General features: G+C 48.8%; 1 protein-coding gene across 3 annotated transcripts in view; it reads left to right on the top strand.

Annotated features, from left to right (window-relative positions):
* KCNAB1 (potassium voltage-gated channel subfamily A regulatory beta subunit 1) overlaps positions 1–24,131 on the top strand; it is a 65,794-nt gene that overhangs the window by 39,655 nt on the left and 2,008 nt on the right. For all 3 annotated transcript variants that reach the window (XM_065639723.1, XM_065639724.1, XM_065639725.1), the window contains exons 2-13: positions 2,216–2,259; positions 7,667–7,704; positions 9,106–9,185; positions 9,958–10,002; positions 11,120–11,164; positions 11,912–11,955; positions 15,447–15,533; positions 20,290–20,375; positions 20,743–20,863; positions 21,139–21,233; positions 22,634–22,754; positions 23,970–24,058. In XM_065639723.1, the coding sequence (XP_065495795.1) occupies positions 2,216–2,259; positions 7,667–7,704; positions 9,106–9,185; positions 9,958–10,002; positions 11,120–11,164; positions 11,912–11,955; positions 15,447–15,533; positions 20,290–20,375; positions 20,743–20,863; positions 21,139–21,233; positions 22,634–22,754; positions 23,970–24,058 (895 nt within the window). The remainder of the gene's footprint in view (positions 1–2,215; positions 2,260–7,666; positions 7,705–9,105; positions 9,186–9,957; positions 10,003–11,119; positions 11,165–11,911; positions 11,956–15,446; positions 15,534–20,289; positions 20,376–20,742; positions 20,864–21,138; positions 21,234–22,633; positions 22,755–23,969; positions 24,059–24,131) is intronic.

Below are 24,131 nucleotides of genomic sequence, written 5' to 3'. Positions count from 1 at the left end.
TTGGCATTTTCAGTGTCGGCTCCTGACTATAGACATCAATTTTTCCAAGTACCCGGGTCACGTGTGTGCTAAAGTAAATGGCAAAGACTGCTTTGGACATCCAAACACAATATTTCTGTCCAGATTCCGTAGCGGAGCAGGCTCTGCAAAGAGCTGGTTATCGCTCTCCGGAGGAGATCCCGGCTCTGTGTGGGTACTTTATTCCCCAAATCCCTGGCGTGCGGAGGGACGAGCCCTGATGTGGCTTTGTGGCACCAGGGGGACAGGGGAGCTGTGGGGAAGGAGGACAGGACAGACAGACAGTCCCTGGGCTGAGACCAGGGACAGACCCTGCTGCTGTGGGACTGGTGTACCCTGTAACTGCTTGCAAACACCAGAGGGTTTCACTCACACTGTGTATGCATCTATATATGCATATATATATATACACACAAAAGGGATGCATATGCATATATATGTATATAAAAAGTGCATGTATCTCTGTATATTTATGTCTGTAGAGAGAAGGTTGCAGCTCCATGGCCAAGCTGTGCCTGTGCAGAGCCAGAGCCAGACTTGGAAAGGCTCAGTGAGAAATAGGACTTGAAACAACCCCTCTTCCACAAAATAAATGTAAACTGTTTGGAAATGCAGATTAGCACTTGACTTCTCCAATGAGCATTATGCAGCGGGTGGGGTGTCTCCAGAAGTGATGTGGAAATGGCAATTTTGTGAGGCCAGGCTCCTCTTTCCTGGCAGATTTGTTGCAGTTCTGGAGCACGCGGGTGTTTGCCTTTTAACTTGCTGAGGGTTCTACTTTGTGCTGCTGAGCAGGGGGAGGTGGGCATCATTTGTGCTATTCTGTGCATGGATGAAGTTTGTTACCCAGGGATCCAGCTGTGCTTTAACTCAAAAAAAAAAAAATCATAAAAAGGAAAAAAAAAAATAGAAAAGGGGGAAAAAAAAAAAATCAGGTCAGTTCCTGCCCCAACCGTGCTGTGATCTCAGGGGCTGGTGGTGCTGGAAATGCAGCTGCAGCATTTCAAACAGCTACTAGAGGACAAATTTTCCCCAAATTTTAAATTCCCATCAGCGGAGGTAAATTTTGGGTAGGGCAGAGGATGCCCTGGGGGTGGTACCCTGCCCCGAGCGCTGGCTGTCCCCCCGGTGCCCGGGGATGCCTCTGATCGCTCAGCCATGCGGGAAAGTGGACCATATGAGCAAATAATTGAAATGGCCACAAAATCGAGCATGTGAAAAGAGAAAGAGCTGAAAGAGCAGGGCATGACCTGCACTGATGTCGGGTGTTTTGTCCAACCCCTTTCACCATGGGTGAGAGGGGCTTTTTTTTTTTTAATTTGGCTTTAAATAATTCAGTAGGAATAGCAAAAAGTGCAGCGATTGTTCTCAGTAGAAGGTCAATAAATGGTCCCCAAATTATACCTTGACCTGGCAAAAAAAATTGCAGCGATACAGTTGTAACAGAAAGGTTAAAGCAGGAGGGTGTAATTAGAAGGATATTTTGCACTGCAGTGATGGGTTTAATGTACGGAACATTCCATGGCCTCGGGGCTGGTTGTCTTGTCCGCTGGCTGGGGAGGTGGGGAGAAGGGGATGACTTTATCTCTGTGGTGCTGAAAAGCAGCTGGGGTGAGAGATCAAGGTGCTGCCTCCCCTTGGGCTGGGAAATCTGGGGTGTTTTTTGGGGGGGAATCTGGGGTGTTTTGGGGGAAATCCAGGGTGTTTTGTTTGTGGGGAATCCAGGAGCTCGGGAGTCCCAGTGGGAACCAGACCGGGGCTCTGCTGTGATGGAGGTGAATGTTCTGACAAATATGAGGGTCAATAAACCAAATATAAAGCTGAGTAAGGTGAATACATTAACTGGTGTTGCTACAATGAACACTGACCAATGTTGGTAAGCAAAGGAAATTCCGCATGGGACCCCCAAATCGCGTCAGGTGTGTGTTACATCTGAGCGTATCTGGGTTTATTCCCAGCCCCATCAGAGCTTGTCCCACAGCCCGGTGAGGCCGAGGATGAGCGCGGAGCATCCCGACTCCTCCGAACCGTGAGCTGCATCCCTGCCGAGGGCAGGCTGCCCCATTCCGGCAGAAAACGCGGTGATTTGCACAAGAGCAGGGACTTGCCTTCTCCAGCTGCTGGTTTCCCACAGAGTTAAGTTTTATGTCCTTTGAGGGCTTAACAATATTTTCTAACTATTTTCTTTTCTTTCTAGAAACCTTGGAAAATCCGGACTGAGAGTCTCGTGCCTCGGGCTGGGTGAGTAACGGCCGCGGCTGCTCTTGTATTTCTGTAAAAAAAGGCGTATTTTCTCAGAGCAGTGGTCCTGCAGAGATGGCTCCTGGCAGAAGCCCTGACGTGTGCTCACATCAGCTCCCTGCATTAGCCAGGGCGCTCGTCCATGCCGTGGGGTGATGCTTTCCACCCATAGCGCTCGAGCGGAACTGTATGAGGATTTATTTCATAAGATTCTTCTAATACAGCCTGATCCCTGCGAGGGACAGCCCGCAGAGGCCACGTCTGCGATGTCTGTGAATGTCCCCAAGAGCCTGAACTGTCAGAGCTCCAGCCTCAGGGGACACAACGTCCCTGGGCTATGGGCAGAATTTTATTTTATTTTATCTTGTCCAGTGTGTGTACTTTGCTATTTCTGTTCCATACAGATTCGAAAACTAAAGAATATCTTATCAATATTTTATCTTATCAATATTTTATCTGAAAGAGCATCTGTAAGCACTGCGGCACATCTATACAGGTCTTGCACTGATGCTGCGGTTCCTGCGGACATCGGTGCGCTGCTGCCAGGCAGAGCGTGTGCGGTCGAACGGGCAGCTCCTGATGGCTTTACTCATGCGAGTAATTTCTTTGATGGCAGTTGAACTGCTTATATGAAGAATGCTTAAAAGTGTGTGTGTGTATATATATGTATGTAAAAAAAAAAACCAACCCAGGCTCTGCCTGCGATGGGGACCCCTCCAGCTCCCCGCTCGCTGCCGGTTGTGCTCACGAGGCAGGTGCCCCAGGGGTTAGCTCGTATTTTTCCAACACGCTTTGAGATTTGATTTTAAAATAGAGTGAAATGTGAAAGTCACCCTGTATCACAAGTCATACAAATAAGGCCTATTCTGCCAAGAAGAGCTCTTCTGGTTAAAATAGATCCAGGCTTTGAAAGGAGTTGTCTTATCTGGCAGAGATTTTATTTATCATCCTTTGAGTTCACCAAGAGCTAATGTTGTTGTGGTGGAGAAAAGCAATGAGAAGGAAGCAGCAGCAGGAAAAAAAAAACCAAAACCCAAAACATTTTGCAGAGCTCTTCTTTAATTTCAAGCATGTGGAACTGCAGCAACATCTAAATATACTGAGGCTTTGTGAGCGCAGCTGCAGGGGAGAAGCGGGGCTGAGGATGGAGTGGGGGCTGGGGCAGAGCTGCTGGGCATCCATTCAGAACTGGGTATCTCTGCATGTACCAGAAGTGATGGGCCCCGCAGCCCTTGGGGTGTGCAGGAATTGGGGAGAGGAGCACTGGAAAGCCTGGAATTCAGTTGCTACCTTCTCTCGATGTGCAGGTATTTCTCCTCATCCTCCCGCCACAGACCCGTCAGGTCTCTGCTTCAAGCACTGGCTCCTCTGGCTTTGCTAAATAGCTTCTCCTTCTCGGTTCCCTAAAAGATAAATGCATTTCCCTAAACTCTCTGCTGGATGAAAATCTAATTTAAGGTTTACTAAAGTTTCTGAAGGCTCAGCAATCTTCCAAAATCTCAGCGAGGTGGGAGTGTGCTTCATCCTCTAGCATGAAAAAGTGGAGACAGACGCACAGCAGGACAGAGATCAGCAACTGGCGGCGCAAAAGCAATGTGCACCCATTAATTAAGCCCTGCTTCTCCCAGCTCACACTCTAATTAATTCATTTGCTGGGTGCCGCTCGCAGCGTGAGCAGCATGGAGCCAGCACATGAGGTCGGGTGCGTTAGCAGCGTGTTTCACAAATAAAGATATCGGGGAAGGGTGGTTGTGGCGGTGGCTGAGCATTGCTCCTGGGCTACTGAGCCGCCCTCTGCTCCAACCGCTGCCGCCCTGCAGCGTCCCAGGGCTAAGCCCAGCTCCAGGCAAGGCTTTAAGCGAATGACCTTGCTAGTCTAACCCTGAATAGACACGGACTGGCATGAGGTTGTTTCTGTGTTGCTGGTTCTGAAATATGACTGCGATGCAGGGGAAAAATAACAGCACATTTTTCTTGTAGTTAATTCAAAGCAAATTCTGCCTGTAGAGGCTGCCTGTTGTTTTTTTTTTTTTTTTTTTTAATTTTATTTTATGAAGTGTTGAGACAGCCTGCAACAAGGTGATTAGCCCACACTCCCTGGAAATGAGCAGCAGAGTGAAAACAGCCATCCCAAAATCCAATTCCATGGACAAAACCTGAGAACAGACCTTCTAAAAGGTTGGAAATATCCCAGGCCAGGCTGGACGGGGCTCTGAGCAACCTGAGCTGGTGCAGATGTCCCTGCTCATGGCAGGGGGGGCACTGGGGGATCTGGGAAGGTCCCTTCAACCCAAATTATTTTAATTTCCAATCTAAACCTCCCCTGGTGGGATACCCCATGCTTGCAGTCGGGTACAAAAATAGATGTTTTCTGCCATTGCCCCTCAGTTGCTTTGCTCTGGGGAAAAGCTTTTGCAAACCCAGCACACGAGAGCAACCCAACCCCGAAGGTTTGCTGGGCTGGTGGCGGAGGCTCCAGCCCCATGTGCCGGGTCTCCACGTGGCATCGTCCTCGCCAGGAGCAAACCAGGGAGAAAAGTGTCCTGGCAGGAGGCAAAGCTTTGGCTTTCACCCAGGAGTTCTTCTTTTTTTATCCTGCAGAGGTGACACATCTGCTGGCAGGGACATTATTGAGCGGTGGATTTTGCGAACAGCAAAGAACCCAGCGGTAATCACACCTTGCCGGGCTCTGGGCTGGGGTGGAAACGGAGCCAAATCTGGGTTTAATATAGAAATCCCTGTGGGGAAGGTGAGGATATCCAGCTGGGAAATTGCTTCCCAGTGCGAGGGCACAGCGTGAGAGGCAGGCGTGGGAGATTTATTTGCCGGTGCCACGGGGATGCATTTGTAAACAGCTTATTGGGATAGACGAGAGAAACACAGTGACTTGGTAAGGGAAAAAGTAATGCTTTTAAAATATATATATTTATTTCTCTAGTGTATTTTTCTTTCAAAGTACTCCTGCTGGCTGAGGTTGTGAATCATCCTCAGTTGTCTGAAATGCCAAGTGTGCCTTGCGCTTGCTGGAGTGGGGTTTTTTGGTGTGCTTTGGTGGGCGGTTTTTTTTTTTTGGTGTGTTTTTGTGTTTGGTTTTTTTGTTTGTGGTGGTGTTGTTTTTGTTGTGGTGGTGGGTTTTTTTTCTTTTTTTTCTTTTTTTGAATCAAAGTCGAGCAGTGGGTGCTGTGCTGCGCTGCAGCCCCGACCGTTTTGGATGTGGGTGCCGCATGAACAAGGCGGGGGAAAAAAACCCCTCAAACAAAAAAACCTCAACCAAACCACCCCGAGGATCCCCCACCCCTGTGTCCCTTGTTGTTTGGGGGTCCCAGGTCTCTCGGGTCCCCCCGTTGGGGTCTGGGAGCAGAGGCAGATCCAGGGCAGGTAGACCCAACATTACACACAGTCACCGCGTACATTTAAAGAGATAAAGGGACCTGTATGCATTCTTAAGCAAAAAAAAATCACTTGGGGATAAACAGTCTCTACACATTTTTCCATAGAAAGGCATTTTAATGTATTCCTGTAAAAATAACACCTCTGAAGATTTAGCATGGAAATGGAGCTTCGTTTGGATTTTTTTTTTAAATATGCATAAAGAAGCTTAATGATAAACTGAAACTTATTTTCATTTTTATCTTTGTTGTGCGGTACCAGAGCATTTTACTCCCAGGATAAGTCCCTTCCCCAGGGTCTGTAACCAGCACGGTGCCGGGGGGTGGTCTGGGCTTGGCGGGTGCTGCTGTTGCTGGATTATTGCCCTTATAGAGATGCAAAATGAGTAAGAAATATGTGTTCTTTGCTCATTTTTTATTTTGGAAGCATTAGCTGTGTTACACATTTCCAATCAGTGAAAACTTGGCTTTTGGAGAGCTCGGGCTATTCTGCAGGAAATTGAGAGTTTCAGTATCAACACACAGTGCACACTCATCTTTAAAAATAACTTTATTTGTACTCAAAGAAACCTGATGTATAAAAAAAATTCTGATTAACCTTTTTTTGAGGGGAAGAGAGTGAGATTCTCCTGACGGGGCCGACTCTTCTTGTGTTTTTACCCAGGGACTGATCAAAGCATCTCGAGTTTTAGCAGCAGGAACGTTCTTCACTTTCCGACTCCTGCTCCAGGTTCATCTCCCACCCTTGCTGTGAGCAACGAGCTACCGATACATTTTTAATGAAGAAGTGGGAGCACTTGCGTATCTATTGCACCAGGCCCTTTGCAAGTGCAAGCAGGCAGGCAAAATTTAATTTTTTTCTCTTTAGCAGCATCAGAGCCCGGATCCCTGGTACAGGATCTCTCCTCCGTCTTGCTCAAATTGCGTCAAATTTTCCGACTCAGGGGCTGAATCCCTCTGCCCTCCCTATGGAGGGACAAAATGAGGCAGAATTTTAAATTCTGGAGGATTTTGTGTGAGCTATGACCCACCAGTTAAATGAGTAACAAGTAATTTTGTACGTAGCTGGTGCGTAGGTCTTGAGAAGCGTGGGGAAAAGTTGTGCTGGAGATCAAAGCGACATCGTGACGAGGTGGCAGAAGGAGCCGGTATTGTCACAGCATCACTTTCCGGGGTGTTCTGCAAGGCCAGATAAGTCGGGCAGGAGCAACTTCTGCCAGAGTGAGAGATAGATATAGAGATATGTATAGATAAATAGATATATATCTCTCTACATATATATAGATATCTATCTATATATATATATATAAAAAAAATAGAACAAATAGTTTGGGAATACCCAGTTAAACCCACACACTGTTTCCACCACAGGATATTTTTTTTTTCTTTTTTAAGCAGTGGTCATAAAGAAATAATGTCCCAAGTTTTTCCTAATAATAGACCAGAGTCTGCAACCGAGTCTAAACTGCATCTGCTTTTCAGGCCAGCTCGTGGATGTGCTGCTCATCGGCTGCGCCAGTGGTAGACGTTGGCTTAATGGAAAAGTTCCTGGGGAAAAGTCACTTTGAAGGGGTTTTAAATACTGCGTGTCAATGGAAATACTTCTAATTATTGTTTTCTGATTTTGACTGGTATGATGCTAAATGTTGAAGCATGAGCTTAGGAAGAGTTTCGTTCCCTAAATGACGGGTTTTGGCAGCATCACAAATTTTTTCCAATTTATCAAATTGAAGTTTGGAAAACAAACTCAGTTTTGCAAAGAGCTTCATATTTAAATAAAACCATATATTTTTGGCAGCGCGGGATATTACAGGCGCTTCTCTGAGCGGGTCCATGTGCCAACCCCGGGTCCGCACACCCGTCCCCAGCCCCGTGTCCCCCCCAGGGGGGATGCAGCAGCCTCTGAGCCAATTAACTCCATTTTAGACCGGTTTTATCTCAAGGAGCCTGGATTTTGGTAGAGTGAATTTTTGTTGGCTAAAACCTCTCGTAGTAACAGATTATTTTGTTCTTTTTAGGGACATGGGTGACTTTTGGAGGTCAAATCTCGGATGAGGTAAGTAATGCTTGGCGTAAGTATAACGCATGAAGTAAGAACCAATATGAGGTATTTTTAAATGAAACCATGGCTACTGAAATCAGAGGAGCTGGTTTCTGTACGAGGAAATGGCACAGAGATAGTATACAAAGCAGAAGAAAGTTTGCGCTTCTGCTACAAAAAACCTTAATGAATCTGACATTTCCAGAGATCAGCTTTAACAGAAGACCCATCTATCCCTTAAAGCGATCTTCTTTTCCATCCTCACCATTGGCAGCGGCACCGTTCCTGGTGCAGAAGTTGGGAATGATTTTTGCGTCGTGCATGTAATCAGCAACAGTCACAAATACAGGCAGGGGCTTGGCTTGCAAGGAGCTGCCTGATGATTTATTTTTTACATAATAAGATGAAACAAATGAAAGTGAGCTGGGGTTTCCTACACACTCTCGTCCGTACCAGATGGCTCTTCATCTTGGTTAATAATCCTCTGGAGTGTTGGGCAGCACGTGTGTTTCTCCCCATCCCAGGTACGGATGCTGGTTGTCGAAAGGAGAGCATCCTCCCTCTAGTACACGACAGAAACCCCAAAATAACTTTTGCAGAAAGAAAAACAGCCCAGGAGTCTGAACTCAAAGGATTTTTTCCTTTTTAAGTCACTTGATCTTTGGTATTTCTCTTGCTGATGGCGGATCATTGCGTTCATTCCCATTTCTTGGCGCTGCAGGGTGAGGCAAGACACGACCTGTTTCAGTTAGAAATGTGCTCCCTGGCTCTCCTGCCCTCCTTGTTTAGAATAAATCAGTGCAAAGTGTTCACGGGTGGAAAAAGAGGACTGAAACACATCCCACCCGAGTGCGGTGGCTGTGCACGGGTGTCCTGGCCGGATACCTGTCCCCCGCACCGAGCTGCAGGTCCCTCTGGGTGCAGAATCCCCCAGGGACTCCTGGGGATCTGATGCGGATCACATGAAACGACCTTCAGCTGTTTAAATACCTTGTGAAATATGCTGGAGAGCTGCAGGACAGCCTGTCAGGTAGCCAAAAAAAAAAAAAAAAATTAAACTCTTACCATGGATATATTCTTTCTGTATTAAACTCCACAGATTTGCAGAGTATCTTCTATAACCCTATTAAATTCTTGGCTGCTTTCCTATTAGAAAGCCCAGGACTTTCCTATGAGAAGAGATTAATTCCTGCCAGGGTGAGTCAGGGGGAAGTTGGTGTAAATCTGTGTTTTGGTGCTTTTTGGGCCAGCGCACAGACCCGCGGATGCCCCGGCAAAGGGTCTCACCGCCAGGCAGGGGATGCTCAGCCCCTCTGAAGCCCCTTTGCTGCATCTTCAGGGGCTTTTCCCTGTGCGGGACGAGCTGCTGGGGCTGGGGACTGTCACCCCTCACGTCTCTGTCTTTGCTTCCCCGAGGTGGCTGAGCAGCTGATGACCATCGCCTATGAGAGCGGCGTCAACCTCTTCGACACAGCAGAGGTGTACGCGGCCGGCAAGTGAGTGCTGGGGGCGCCCTGCCTGCCTCCGTCATCCGTGTGTCACCGCCATGGATGGGGCTCTGGTGGAGACGGGGAATCCCCCTTCTCCCTGAGGCAACACAGAAAAACCTTTCGTTTTGGAGCGCTCTTAAAAAAAAAAAAAAAAAAATCTAAAAAATTAAAACCAACTCCCTTGCGCCCAGCTGAAGCCTGCGTTGTGTCACTTGCCATTGGCACAGGGAGAAAAATGTCCTGAATAAGTGAAAAGTCGGTGTGTATCTTAATGGTGATGGATGGGCTGTGGCAGTGACAGCTCCCGGCACGGGAACCGCTCCGCTGCGGCAGAGCTAATGCTCTCAGTGTCACTGCTGGACTGGGGAAAAAAACACCCATCCATAATGTGTTTGACTTTGCCTGATTTATACAGCTTTGTATTCAGTGCAGAAGGTGAACTGGGACATCGTGTCCCCGCCGTGGGGACAAAGTGGCTCTGCCGCCCCGGAGCAAGTTCAAGCAGACGTAGGGCAGGGGGTCAGGACTGTCCCCAGGGTGGTGGGTGGACGAGATGCTTTGTGTGGATGGAGGGGACCGTCCCCCGTGTCTGGGCTGTCTGGCCACCCTGTCCCAGCTGGCGCTGGGTCACTGTCACCCACGGAAGGGAGGCCAGAGCGGAGCATGGTGCTGCAGGCTGGTGTCATCCAGGGGAGCTGACACAAATGGCAGCTGCAATGGTGAACCTGGCACCCAGCACCATCCTGTCCCCCTCACGCGGGCTCTCTCTCTTCGGCAGGGCTGAGGTCATCCTGGGAAACATCCTGAAGAAGAAGGGCTGGAGGTACGGTACTGCCCCCCAAACCAGCGGGACCCCCGGGGAAATGAGAATCCTCCTGGTTTTTCACACTGGGGGATGCTGGAGCGGGAGCTGGCGGGTGCGAGGGCCGTGCACGGAGCAGCCGGACCTTTCACGTGCCAAATGAAAACGCTCTCCCGGTTTTTTTGGGAGCGCACACCAGCCTGCGGTGCTGCCCCGGCTCTTGCGTGAGGCCATCACTGCCATGCACAGCAGTGAACGCAGCTCCGGAGCAGACCCACCATCTTCTCCGTGCACAGCGTTCCGAGAGAGATTCTGTGTGTGCCGGCTCCTTATCTGCGTGCGTGAGACTGAGCATTAACAATGCAAAGCTGTGATGGGCCTTCGTCTTGGGTAGCCTGGTAGGAGATGATACCTGATTTAAGTGATGCACATTAGCATATGTTGTGGAGTTTTAAGAACATTTACATAATCTTTAAAGACCGCCCGTGTGTGCCATATCCAGCTTTCAATTGAAGAGTAGGTCCTAGCGGTGCTTTCACCAAAATCAGTATCCCCTGTGTTAGGGGCATGATTATTCAGTAAGGCATATTCTGGAAACTGGAAGAAAAAAAAAATTGAGTCTTGCAAAAGCTGGAAAAATTGTGTTGTACGCATACAGTTATGCAGCAAGGTAGTTTGCAAATGATAAATCTTTAATTTAATACCACCTTGGAATTTATAGATTAATTCAGTTACTGTATCACTCTTGGGGTTTTAATAACTCCAGGAATGCTGGGTGATAATGAGAAGTGCTTGTCTTGGATGCCAGGAGGGAACAGCACCGGAGCGCTTGGTAGAGGGCTCTGGAGACTGCTTACTCCATGATTAAAAATATACATCTTATTTTGGTCACTTCACTGGAATTAGCTTCAGTTTCCAGATAGGAGCCCGTGGTCGGCAGACCTGAGTGTGGGAGGAGAATCGGCCTCTAGACCTGCTGTAAAAAGGGTTGTAGGGATGTACGGACAGCCCGGGGCCGCAGAACCCGCCACGGCTGCGGGAGCCGGAGCTGCCGCTTGCCCATGGGCAGCATCCGGCTTGCTTTCTTAAGTTGTACTTTTTTTTTTTAACAATAATGATTTTTCTGTTCCATTTGCAGGAGATCCAGTCTGGTCATAACAACAAAACTGTACTGGGGTGGCAAGTAAGTGTCCTGGTGATGGGGTTTGCTGCTGGGTGCTGTTCCCTTTCCGCGGCTGGGTACCGAGATGGAACCAGCTTCGCTTTTCGGCCCCTGTGCCTTCCTTCAGCTCATTTCCACCGAGGCCTGGATTTTGGCCTCAGAGCAAAATGTCAACGTGGATTTTTTTCAAATCTACCGGAATGTCTAAGGAGGAACCCAAACAAACCATGAAGGTGGCCGCAAGCTGGTCTCTGCGAGGTTTTCATCAGAGATGGCATGCAAATAATTGTAATTACTTTTTCCCCCCATTTCACTGAAGTTATTTAATGGTGTATTGAAGCTGAGGTGCAACACAGTCCTCAGCTCCCCTGGGAGAGCTGGGATGTAACTAAGACCCTGCCCCGTGTTCTGGTGAGGTGGCTCTGTGTCTGGTTGTGCACGGCGGGCGTGTTGGAGTCACAGACAAAATCAAACCGTCAGAAAGAAAAATTATGAAGCCGAGAGTGGCCTCTGAATCTAGTTTATATGTGAACGGTGGGGCCGGGTCAGGCAATATCCAAATCAAGGCTGGTACCTGGCGAACAGCGGTGTTGCTCAGCCCAGATGCTGTTGTCCTCGAGACTGGGAACCCAAGCGCTGCAGGGTCTCCCTGTTGTATGAGCTCTAACTTCATTTTGGGGATGTTGAGACCAAAATACAAAATTATTGCTCCCTGATTGTTAGTGCTTGAGACCTCTAACAGCTATGTGCCTGTTTTTTCCTTTGCAGAGCTGAAACGGAACGAGGGCTTTCGAGAAAGCACATCATCGAAGGTATGTGTCAGAGTAGGGTGGTCTGGCCGTGCCTAAAATGCAACAAAGGATTATTCTGTTTTTTCTCAAAAAGTGTGAGCAAACGCATTGCACACAAAAAGCCTTCTCCACTACACCTCTGTGCTGCAATAGTATTTTCGTTATTTTTGCTATAATAAGCACACCCATTGTCCTTGGCTGGCTGCATGTGCGTCCCCCGCATATTTATCGCTTCCCCGCAGCAATCGGGGTTACATCGCCTGCTGCCTTGTGGGGGGGTCCTGGCAGCTTTTTTGCTCCGTTGTCCTCGAGAATGGACCCGATCCCCGCTGCCACGGCGGGATGGGCCACGGTCCCCGCGGCGGGAAGGCTCGGCTGGTCTTGAGCTGCTCTGCTGCTATATACGGGGGGTACATATACAGCGGCGGCTCTTTCCCGGAGGACAGTCGGTGGCAGCGTGTGGCCATGCTCAGCAGAGGTGGCCGTGGCCATGGGGCTCCCTCGGAGCAGGGAGGGATGAGGATGCAGAACATGATGTCAGGCGGCAGAAATAGCGGCTGGAGTGGAGCCAGGTCCCATCAGCCGTGCTGCTGGTGGGGGGGTGTGCTCGGCTCTCAGTGCTGCTGCTTCTCAGGTGATGGATTTTAGGGTATGTTCCCTTGGCCAGCTCCTTGTCTCCAGTTCTGCATCCCTCTGAGTGATGCCCCTGCCTTACGCACAACCTTGTTCATCTGTCGGGATTTATTCACCCAGGTCTCTGCTGGGTCTAACATGCTCCTCGCCTTCCTTCTCGTTGCTTTTTTTATTCTCTTGGCTGTGTTATTGTAGAAAGGTAGCAAGAGCACATACATTTTTCTACACAGATGAGTGTTTCACCTGATCTGGCTCTATCTGGAGGGCTGTTGGGGTCAGACCCCAGGCACAGTGACCATGGGCATAATTAGGACTTCCACAGGATTTCATGTGCAGGGCACAAATAGAGCAGCACCCACAAAAAGACATGTGTTTGTCATATTAAGGATCAGCAGTGTCAGCTGTGACCTTGTCCCAGCCAGAGGTGCCAGCCTGGGCTGGAGCAGACCCCAAACCCGTCAGGAGGACCCTGGGGCTGACAGATCGCAAGCAGGTCCCAGACCCAGAAAAGCAGCCAGGAGCCCAGGGACCAGGGTCTGCCTTCAACAGAAATCTGGAATTTGGAGAAAAGCGGCGTAAAGGTGCGGAAGGGAGTTGTTGGGGGCGTCCAGCGATGCTGACGCCAGCCAGGGAACCCAGAGCTGAGTCCCAGGGGAGCAGCCCCCTTCCAAACCCAGCACCCCGCATGGGCTGTGGCAGCAAAAAGGGATTCTCTGTATTGCACTGGGTGCCCTCAGGTCATTAGCCTCCTCTTTGATTTATGCCATAAACCCTAATTATTTACAGTGGTGGTTGGTTAAGCTGCCAAGACAGGTTAGAAAAGAGCAATTCAGGCTCATCTATATAATGGAATCATAGAATCACAGATGGTTTGGGTAGCAGGGCCCTTCCCAGCTCCCCCAGTGCCCCCCCTGCCATGAGCAGGGACATCTGCACGAGCTCAGGTTGCTCAGAGCCCCGTCCAGCCTGGCCTGGGATGTCTCCAGGGATGGTTCAGCCACCAGCTCTCTGGCCAACCTGGGCCAGGCTCTCACCACCCTCAGGGCAACAATTTCTTCCTTGTGTCCAGCCTGAATCTCCCTCCTTTAGTTTAAAACCATCACCCCTTGTCCCATCTATGGGACTGGTGTGCTGCTGCGGTGTTGGTGGCTGGATGGCACAGGGGAGGGACAGCCTGTTCGCGGTTCACACTGCTGAATAGGCAGGAGGTAACCTTTGGTCTTTGCTTAGCAGAAGGGAGCATCTGTCTGCAAAAAGTCGGGTTTGCCCACCAGAAATGGTTGCTTCAAATTGCATTTGGCCTTTTGCATCTTTTATCACCAGACCTATTTGCCACAGCTTCCAACAACCAAGATTTATTCTGTACATATTAAAATATAGATTATATGGAAGATATTATTATCTTGATATTATCCACCTCTGGCTTGAGATATCACACCTTGGCTAATAGTGTCCCAAGGGAGCGAGGTGGGATGAATGTGGCCAGCAGCAAAGGGGGCGAGCAGGACAGCCTCTTCCCCAGATGCAAATTTGCTCATTTTCCATCTCAAAGGACCTGTTTCTCCATGACAACAAGCATCACTGGAGCACAGTGGGGTTTGCCTCATAATAACCAGCTCACAGGTCTGGGATTATCCTGCAAAAGTTTGTTATTTAGTATTTGCAAGTTGAAGATGTCCCTGCTGGAGTGTGGGACCAGATGACCTTTGAAGGTCCCTTCCAACCCAAGCTATTCTATGATTCTATGACTTCCATATTAGGGTAATGCTGGAGAAAGTTGGTATGTGTTGGGTTTTTTTTTTTAGCAACATTTTATTGCACTTCCATTGGAACAACCCCCCGGGAGGTGATATCCCAGCTGCTGGTGACACTGGACCCAGAGGCGCTCGGGAAGTTGCAGCCACATCCCTTGCAGCCCCAGCCCATCCACGTGCCGCTTCTTGTGGAGCTACTGCATGAAGCGATAGAAAAATACTGGCAGCAGTTGAAATAACTTCACAGAACACATAGCAAATAACATTAAGGTCAATGTTAGCTATTTTCTATAAATACATTTGGTAAAAATGGCCATGTTTTTCATCCCAGAATTCAGAGAACATTTTCAGACTGCTCTATTTTGGCTCATTCTTCATGAACATTCATTAAAACATTTTGTTCCTGGGAAGATTCAGAGAAAATAAGTGTTAGAAGTCCTCTTCTTTCTCTCTCTCACGCACACACACATATATGTGTGTGTATATATATCTGTAGGCTTTTGATGCCGTTTCCCGTCAGATCCTCCTGGAGAAGCTGCTGCAGCCTGGCCAGTCCTGCACTGCAGCTGCAAAACGCTGCCTTGGCTTGCTCTGCAAAACTCTTCCTGCATAGCTTGTGTACCCTGCAGAGGGGCTAAAACCCTCCCTGGAGCTTTATCTGTTTCCTATACCACCCCCAGGCTCCCCTCCAGGCTGGTGTTTTGGGAAGGTTCCCTTGGGACAGGGCTTTGTTGGGTGGGACAGCACCGACGTGATGATATAATTGAGATTAAATTAACTGCGAACAACAGCGGAGCCTGAAGTCGGTCCCTGGCAGCTGCCGTGGACACGCTTGGCAACCGGTGTCGGTTCCCATCCGAATCTCAGCTTCATTAAAAAAATAAATTAAAAAAAAAAATCTAGTGGAAGGGGAGGAACTCTGCATGCAGCAAAACTGCTGTTTTCTTAGTATTGCTGCCTCGATGTGGGACAATATTCTGCAGTTTCCTTCTCTGCGGTTGTGTGTATATATAGTAGATATGTATATAAATATAACGAGCTCTATTTTTCCCAATACGGTTCTGTAGCTGTGGGCTCCTGCCCGGCTCTGACCGTGCGGTTCTGGTCTCTATTTTCTGTCCCCAGGGCTCAAGGCGTCTCTGCAGAGGCTGCAGCTGGAGTACGTGGACGTCGTCTTCGCAAACCGGCCAGACAATAACACCCCCATGGAAGGTTAGTGCAAGCTTGAATTAAAGATTTTAACGTGGCTGATCCTGGCTTACAGGCTCAGACTGACGATGGTAGGAAATGAAAAGTGATTTTTTTATTAAATATTCAGCTTATATATGAAATATCTCATTTGTGATATCCTGGAGCCCTATATATTTACACCCTGGAGCCCACCATCACCAGGAGCCCTATATATTTACACTTCAACGGAATGCATTTGTATCTCTTGGAAGGAAATTGAACTTTCTTTTATGTCCCAGTGGTGGCTTTAACATTGTTTGGTTTTTTATTTCCTTTTCCTGATTCCTTCAGATAAAGTGGATTTGTGTTTGCGTTTAAGGCAGGTCTCTTTGTGTCGGTTGAAACCTGTATATCCCCACCCCGATGTGGTCAGCTCTCCATGGGGGAGCGTGCCAGCGCTGCTGTCCCTGTCCTTGTCCCCATCCCCTGGGCTGCCTGCATAGCACGTTTCTCCTGGTGCTAAAACCAGGGTTGCGACCCAATGCATGGTCAGAAACAAGAAATAATTGGCCAACTTTAAGGTCCGCTGCCCCGAGCGCAGGATGAGCAGCGCAACCTGAGTCCCTGGTGGGCTCGGCCAAGGGGACACGCGGGGACGTGACCCCCAGGACACAGTGGGGTCCCCCCGGCACAGGGAGCAGCTGCAGCTGCCCCTCGGTCCTGGGGGGGAATGGTTCTTGTTAAATAATACAGGGAGCAACGTTAGGAACCTGCAAGATCTGTGACTCTCTGTGCGCTTTAGTTACATTTCATAATTGCTGATACCCATAAATGCGGGTTTGGTAGCGTGGCTGTGTAGCCCAGTTATCCAGGACCCTCCAGCGATATATTTTGGGGTTAGTGCCCTATTTAATGGGCACCAGTTCCAATTCCTTCTCTTCTCCCAGGGGAGTTAACGCACCCATTCACACCGTGGCAGCAGATTAGCTTCACAGCTAAATAAAAAATAGCAAGCAGAAAGACTTGCCGGCTGCAGGAGCTGTCAGGGATGAGGACACGGAAATCAAACAAACCTGGAGCTTGACAGGCCCCTCCAAAGCTCCTGGCTTGACTTTCAGCCGTCGTGACGCTCGTTTTCCTAACGACCATGGAGCTGTACGACCCAGCACGAACCCAGGGGGACGGCAGCATCACCGTCCCGGCTGAACCGCGCCAGCCACCGCGGGTCCGGGGAGCTGGGCTGGGGTTGTAGGACCGGTGCAGATTTTGTAGGAGCTGATGAGGTCGAGGAACATGACATGTTGTATCTCAGGGGGAGGAACGACCTCTCTGCTCAGTCAGTCGTCACCTAACGAGGTGGTGCTGGATAGATTTCCCGTGCGGCGCAGCTGATCTCGGGCTTTTACAGCTTTTAAGATGCTGCAGATACTGCTGGAGCTTGGCCACGAGGTATCAACTGTGGCGCTCGGTGAGATTTTCGAGCAGGGTGAAAAAAGGGACATTTTTATTATGAATGGTGCGGTGTTGATTCTTTCGGTGTACTTCGTGCTTTTTTTTATGGTTCACCTACTAAGCCACTCTCATCCCCGAGCATCTGTTGGACCATCTGTCGGTTCTGCGCGCTCGATCTGGCACACGTGGCGAGCGCTGCCTCCGAGACATGCAATCCCGCTCCGTCCCCTCGCGCCCCCGCGCTTTTCCCACGAGCAAAGTGCTGCTGCCCCTGGAGGGACCCTAAAACGTCCCCTGCTTGTGCTCCTCGTGGCGACACCGAGGGTGCTGCTTGGTGAAATAAAGCAGTTGTACGTGCTAAGGTACGACCAAATAAATCAAAGGATAAATGTTGAATGTCCATTTTGTTTTCTTCTGAAGAAAACAGGTGGGTGAGGTTGCTCTGCTCTCGCATGGAGTCCTGTCTGCTGTGGTGTGCGTGTCTGTGGGCGTCACAGACACAGGTTGCGCCAGGGGAGGTTTAGATTGGATATTAGGAACAGTTTCTTCCCCAAAGGGCTGTGGGGCACTGGAACAGGCTGCCCAGGGCAGTGCTGGAGTCGCCATCCCTGCAGGGGCTGGACATGGAGATGAGGTTCTCAGGGACGGGGGGCAGTGCTGGGCTGGGGGAACGGTTGGACTTGGTGAGCTTGAGGGGCTCCTCCAACCAAAATGATTGTGTGATCAGCAGGCGACCGATCAGTATCTAGAAATGCTGCTCTGGTCCCTCCCAGCCAGCGCAGAATCAGTTCCCGCTCCCCCGGGCTGGTCACGTCCCAGCTCAGGCTGCCTCGGGAGACGTGGATAACGGAGAACTCATAAAAGAAGATGAGCACTTATTACAGACTTCTTTATTGCAGGTGACTCTGGTCCCCAAAGCAGCAGGCAGAGCTTGCTTAATCTAAACATCTGAAACGCATTTACCTTTCTCTAAAGTCTCAGAGCAAATTAAAAATTAAATTAATTAATTTTAATTATTTTATATTTTTTAATTTTTTTAATTTTTTAATATTTTTAATTTAATTTTAAATATTAATTAAATTAATTAATTAAATTAAAAATTAAAACGCAATATGAGCTTCAGGGAACGTCTGGAGACGAGCACCCCACGCAAAGCTCTTTGCACCACCCTGCAGCGGGGTCCCGCGGGTCCCTGGCCAGGACAGCCGTGTCCCTCCTCATCCCTGGCCAGGGACGTCCTCGCTGAGGTCCCACATCCACAAATGATCCTGTCCTGGCTCTGCCACCGTGTGGTCCCCGGCACGGGGACATGGGCAGGCGGGTGACGGGAGGATCTGTGCCTCCTGCCTGAATTTCAGCAAGTTTTGTGCCTCGTTAGTCCGGCTGCAGATCTGATCCCCCCAGCTGTGCCAGCGGATGCTTTTATTCAACTTGAGTGACTTTTCCAGCTCTGGCTGTGGGGAAGGAGGGTCCTGGGGTCCCCTGGTGACACCCCGCTTGTCACCGTGCCGGCGACCGGGCGCCCACAGCCCTGGCACACAGGGAGAAAAGGTGACAGGGTTCCTATCAGGGAACTTTAAGCTGCTTCAAAATTATTATTATGCTGCTGGAAGCTGTTTACTGGGTTGTAAAACATTTATTTAAATTTATAACAAATTCTCCCCTTCTTAAGTGGTGCCAGGTGTGCGCCATCCATTTACGGTTGGACTCCATGGCCTTAAAGGTCTTTTCCAACCTAAATGATTCTGTGACCTGTGTGGCCGATGGAGTGGTCCAGGCGTGTGCTCCTTGCAAACGTCCCATCACCATGCCCTGGGGAGCTAAACAAGAAAATATATACAGATAATTTTTTAAATTTTTTTTTTTTTTTTTTTCTGAGTTGACTTCAGTTTTTCTTGAAAGGAGCAGGGGTGGGAGAAATGAAAACAGCCATGGACTGAAATGTGCAAGAGGCATGTGATGAGATGCTTATCAAAATTCCTAAATGGCAGAGCAGCAAAACCACAAACCTGAACCCTGCGAGAAGCCGAGGAGGGAGGGCCGGCCGAGGCGCTGCCCGGCGCGCACAGCGGCGTGGCAACGGGACGCTTCGTCGGACTAGTACGTGCCTGAGAATAAAATGCTTAGAAATAGGAAAAAGTATGGCTTTGGCCAAAACGAAGAATAAAAAAAAAAAAACCAACACAATATCTGGGGAAAAATCTCCTCCAGCCAACGTTTCCCTCGAGAGGAAATGTCCCTTTTTGGTGGGAAGGCGGGAGCCTGGAGCAACAGGGACAGTGTCCCTTGCACCCAGGTGATAAACGGAGACTTCGTCACCTTCAGCTGCTTGTCGCTGCCGGCAGGAGGCATCTCACAGCAACGCCAACATTGGCAGTGTTGTCTCCCCTCTGCCAAACTCCTTTTTTAATTTTTTTTTTTTTTCCCCATAAATAGGACAAGAATCCTGATGATGTAAAAGTGTCTAGATCTCGAGACAGCGATGCTGGAGTCATTGTCCAGGTGACAGCAGAGTCACCAAGGGATGTGACGAACACGAGGCTTCTCCCCCTGCCCCGCATCCCACCACGGTTGTGTCACTGTGGGTTGGGTCAGAAATTCCCAGTGTAGCTGCTGAGCCTCGGTTCCTCCCAATGGAATTTTTCATCCCAATGGAATTTTTTTCTATTTTCTTATTCTATTTTCTTTCCAGCATTAGTGAGACATCCTACCAGGCTCTGTAACCCTGGGGGCAACCACGAGGGACATATGATTTTTTTTTTTCTCTTGCAAACTGAAGTTTCTGATGAGATTTTTTCCCCCACAAGCAGGCAGCGCTGCTCAGCACAGGTCTGATGGGCAGAAATTGAAGATCCCATCCTAGCACGTGTAGCCTCATGGGATTCATCTTCCCAAAGGAAAACGAGGACCATGGGACTCGCGCGATAAGGAGCTGCTCCGGGTTTTGCACCCTAATATTCCTAGTAAAAAGCAGCAGGATCAAACGTATGCTTTTAGTAAACAAATTTTAAAATAAATTTATCTTTTAGTTTATTTTTCAACTGTGCTGCCCTCTGGTGTTAAATTTTAAAAGAAAGATTCTCATGAGGCGGTGGTGGGCAATAGCTAGCTGTTAAAAGCAGGTTTTAAACAACTGCCGGATAAATGCCTTTACATTCCCACTGTCAATGCTCTTTCATCCATGCCGGAGCAAGAGACCACAGCAAAACTGGTGCATAATGCAAAGCCGCTCAGGCTTGTCAGCGTACTTGGCATTTAGACGTGGCTTTGGGATGATCTGATGCTAAAATATTGGCCACTGTGCGGGTCTCGTACCTTTTTTTTGTTTGTTTCCTCCCCTCTTTAGAAATTGTCCGAGCGATGACACATGTAATAAATCAAGGCATGGCCATGTACTGGGGAACGTCGCGCTGGAGCGCCATGGAGATCATGGTAAAGTTGGTTTTTGCTTTTAAAATTTTCTTTTTATTGTTCTTATTGTTCGGTTGGTTTTGGTTTGGGTTTTTTTTTGGGGGGGGGAGTGTTGGCACTTAGTAATTCCGGCTCCAGGCGGCAGAGTCTGATCTAGTGGGTTTGGGTGCCCTGGCTTGTTTAACTGGGTGTTGTTTTATTCTGGTTTTATTTGGTCGGCTGCGATTCTGCCTCCTCCTCGTGGCATTTGTAGGAACGCGCGTGGCCTTGCCAAGGACCAAAGAAACTTGAGTTTCTCATCCCCTATGCATTCTAGGAATGTGATGTCCCACGAGACGTTTTTTTACTTAACGACATACTTTTTAATCTACTGATTTATCGTCTCCAGGAAGCCTACTCCGTAGCCAGGCAGTTCAACATGATACCGCCCGTCTGCGAACAAGCCGAATACCATCTTTTCCAAAGAGAGAAAGTGGAGGTTCAGCTGCCAGAATTGTATCATAAAATAGGTAAGACGAAGACTGCTGTGGGCTATTCCATTAGTAGAAATACAGAGCAGGCTGGTTTTGGATGAAAAACGCAGTTGGCGTTCGCCGGGAAGATGCTCCCGATGCCCTTAAGGGCATCGGGAGCATCTTCCCGGCGAACGCCAACTGCACGTCTCTCTACCAACAGCAACACAACCAACCTGCGATTGTTTTGCTTTTATCTTTTTTTAAATGGAAGTCCTATTTTTGGAACAATACTTTCTCCCAGTTTCCTAAAATCTCCTCTTTCTCGGCAGGGGTGGGAGCGATGACGTGGTCTCCGCTGGCCTGCGGGATCATTTCGGGGAAATACGGCAACGGGGTCCCTGAAACCTCAAGGGCTGCGCTAAAGGTATTTTTTTTTTTTTTTTGTCGCTGTGTGTTCAAGAAAATTAGATGTGCCGTTTTTGCGAGAGCAGGAGAATAACAGAGGAGGAGAGATCTCTCATGAGAAGGCTGGGCCGGGTGCTGCTGTGTCGGTAGATCAGCTCGGTTTCTCCGGCAACCGCACTCCAAAGTGTGGGAGAATCTGGGTTATAAAGATGCTGGAGGTTCCCCGGCGCGGTGAGCTGGTTATGGGGCAGCACACGACGGCAGCCAGGCTGGGGGGTCGGCAGGAGGGTGGAATCGTCACCCCCACTTTGCCTGGACGTTGTCAACGAGAAGGCACGAGCCTGGGGTTTCTGTTGCGTTTGATGATCCCGGGTGATGGATACGGCTGCTGTGGCTTCAAAACCTCTGATGCGGGTAAAACGGACTTGTACATGGGATTTTGGGAACAATTTCTTCCCCAAAGAGCTGTGGGGCATTGGAACAGGCTGCCCAGGGCAGTGCTGGAGTCACCATCCCTGGAGGGGTTGGACAGACGGACACGAGGTTCTCGGGGACATGGGGCAGTGATGGCATTGGGGTAATGGTTGGACTCGATGATCTTTAAAGATCTTTTCCAACCAAAATGACTCTGCGATTCTCCAATTTAATGGTTTGAAAAACCGCACAGCGTTACAATGTCATGGATTTTTTGGGGAAAAAAAAAAAAAGCACCAAAATGGTATTTGACGTTCTGTATCAGCTTGTGGGCAAAAGCCAATGCTGCCCGACGTGCCAGCAGACCAATGCATGTCCCTTCGCTGGCTTTTGCTCAGCTTGATGCTTTTTAGAAGAAAAATGCCGTTTACGCTGACTTGCTTACAAAGGGCAGCATTTTCAAATGTGGTATTCTATTGCATTTGTGATTTTTTTAACCCAAAATAAAATAAATTATGATTTGGTGAAAGCTAGCTAAGAAGGTAGTATTGCAGAGAAGGACCCAAATTAATTGATGAGAGTGAAGTAGAATCAAGTTTCAAATCTGGAGCTGGGAGAACTGAAATCTCAGCCTCATTTAATTATCTTTTTTAAAATCTGGAATGGTAAATCTTGAACAAGATCAGACGTTCTCTCACAGTTTTTGGGGGGGCTCTGTGTTAAAATCTTCTCAAGTTAGCTAATACTTCACTTTTTTCCACTCTGATGGGATCCAGCGGTTCAAAGATAAAACTGAAGAGGTTCCAGGTTCCAGCTGGGTCCATCAGTTGAATGAAGCCAGAGAGATGCAGACATGGATTCTCCCAGGAGAAATCCTGGTCCTGTCGTGATTGCTTTGGGTCACAAAGCATCGCGTTATCCAGCCTCAGTTTCCTCCTGGGTCGGATGAGACTTTTTAAGAGCTGTTTATAATGACTTTAAATTTTCTATTTAATTTAATTCCAGTGCTACCAGTGGCTGAAAGAGAAGATCATCAGCGAGGAGGGGAGGAAGCAGCAGGGGAAGCTGAAGGACCTGTCGCCCATCGCCGAGCGCCTGGGCTGCACGCTGCCCCAGCTGGCCGTGGGTAGGTGACCATGGGGACAGGTGTCACTGCCCCTTCGCTGCCATCACCAACACACCGCCTCGCTCACGTCCTCGTGATGCGAAGGGCAAGGCTCCGAGGTGCAGACAGGGTGGGTTTTGCCGAGACGAGTGCAGGTGAAATCTCGTACGAGCCCTAAAGCAACAGGTGCTCTTGGTGCTCCCGTCGTTTAAGTGTCAGCAACAGGCAGGTAAACGGTGACACAGAAAAAGATGCGTTGCCTTTCAAATGGGACAAAGGATGGCTTTGTCTTTGCAGTATCTATAGATCTATTTATTATTTAAAACACTTTGATGATGATTTGCTGTCAGGGGTTACGGAACAAAATGCCAGAAACACGGAAAGACTGAAGGCAGGTAATGCAGCTCCTCATGAGGAGGGGGCTAACGTGTGTCAAGGAGCACAGTAAAAGAACAAAACAAAAAATGCTTTAACTTTTGGTCAGCCCTAATATGGTCAGGCAGTTGGACTAGATGATTCTTGTAGGTCCCTTTGAACTGAAATATTCTATTCTGCTCTACTCTAAAACGCACTATAAGCAACACATGGCATTTTCACGCCTTATGAGAGAATCCCTGCTCCATTATCTTCACAAAAAAATAATGTGGGGTTTGTATTTTTTTGAGCGGTGAAATTAAAAAATACTTAAAATAAGATTGTTTCCAGCATCATCATCAGGCTCGGATTGACAGGAGAGCCAGTGGATCTTGGGCCATCATCAGGGGTCCCTCCCCAGTAGAAGCCATCAGTTGTTCAGCGCGCTGGGTGACGGACACAAGAGAATGCTACTTTTTTAAAAAAGAGAGTTAATTTATTTATTTTTAATAATTGTCTTTGTGCTGCTGAGAGTGAAGGTTGAAAAATACCCGACCTATCTGTTGGAACAACGATCTCAGGTTCAAATAGCCAAGAGGTGAATCCCTGTGATTTGTGACAGGGACAAACCAAACCCCACAATTAAGACAAGTGCTGGGCCAGGGACCTGGGTGGGATGGGAAGCTGGAAAATCTGCTATGCCATTTGTTATCTGACTGGTGCATCTTCCTCCTGGTAGCGCTGGAGGAGAAAAGTGAAAGTTGAGACAAATAATGTCATTAATTTTCAAACAGAGCTGGAAGCTCTGACAGACATTAGGACCTGGGGTAATGCCGTGTGGTGGCACCCACGTTCCTGACCCTTTTGTGACTTTGTTCCCAGCCTGGTGCCTGAGGAACGAGGGGGTGAGCTCCGTCCTTCTGGGATCTTCCAACCCCGAGCAGCTGATCGAGAACCTGGGAGCCATTCAGGCAAGTGCAGGAGGTGGCGGTGGCACCTCAGCAGAGGTGCGGGCAGCCCGTGCCCAGCGCCCGGGGTAACACC

Source organism: Caloenas nicobarica, chromosome 8 (genome assembly GCF_036013445.1).
Source record: "Caloenas nicobarica isolate bCalNic1 chromosome 8, bCalNic1.hap1, whole genome shotgun sequence".
Taxonomy (NCBI): domain Eukaryota; kingdom Metazoa; phylum Chordata; class Aves; order Columbiformes; family Columbidae; genus Caloenas; species Caloenas nicobarica.
This window is presented reverse-complemented; position numbering and strand designations above follow the sequence as displayed.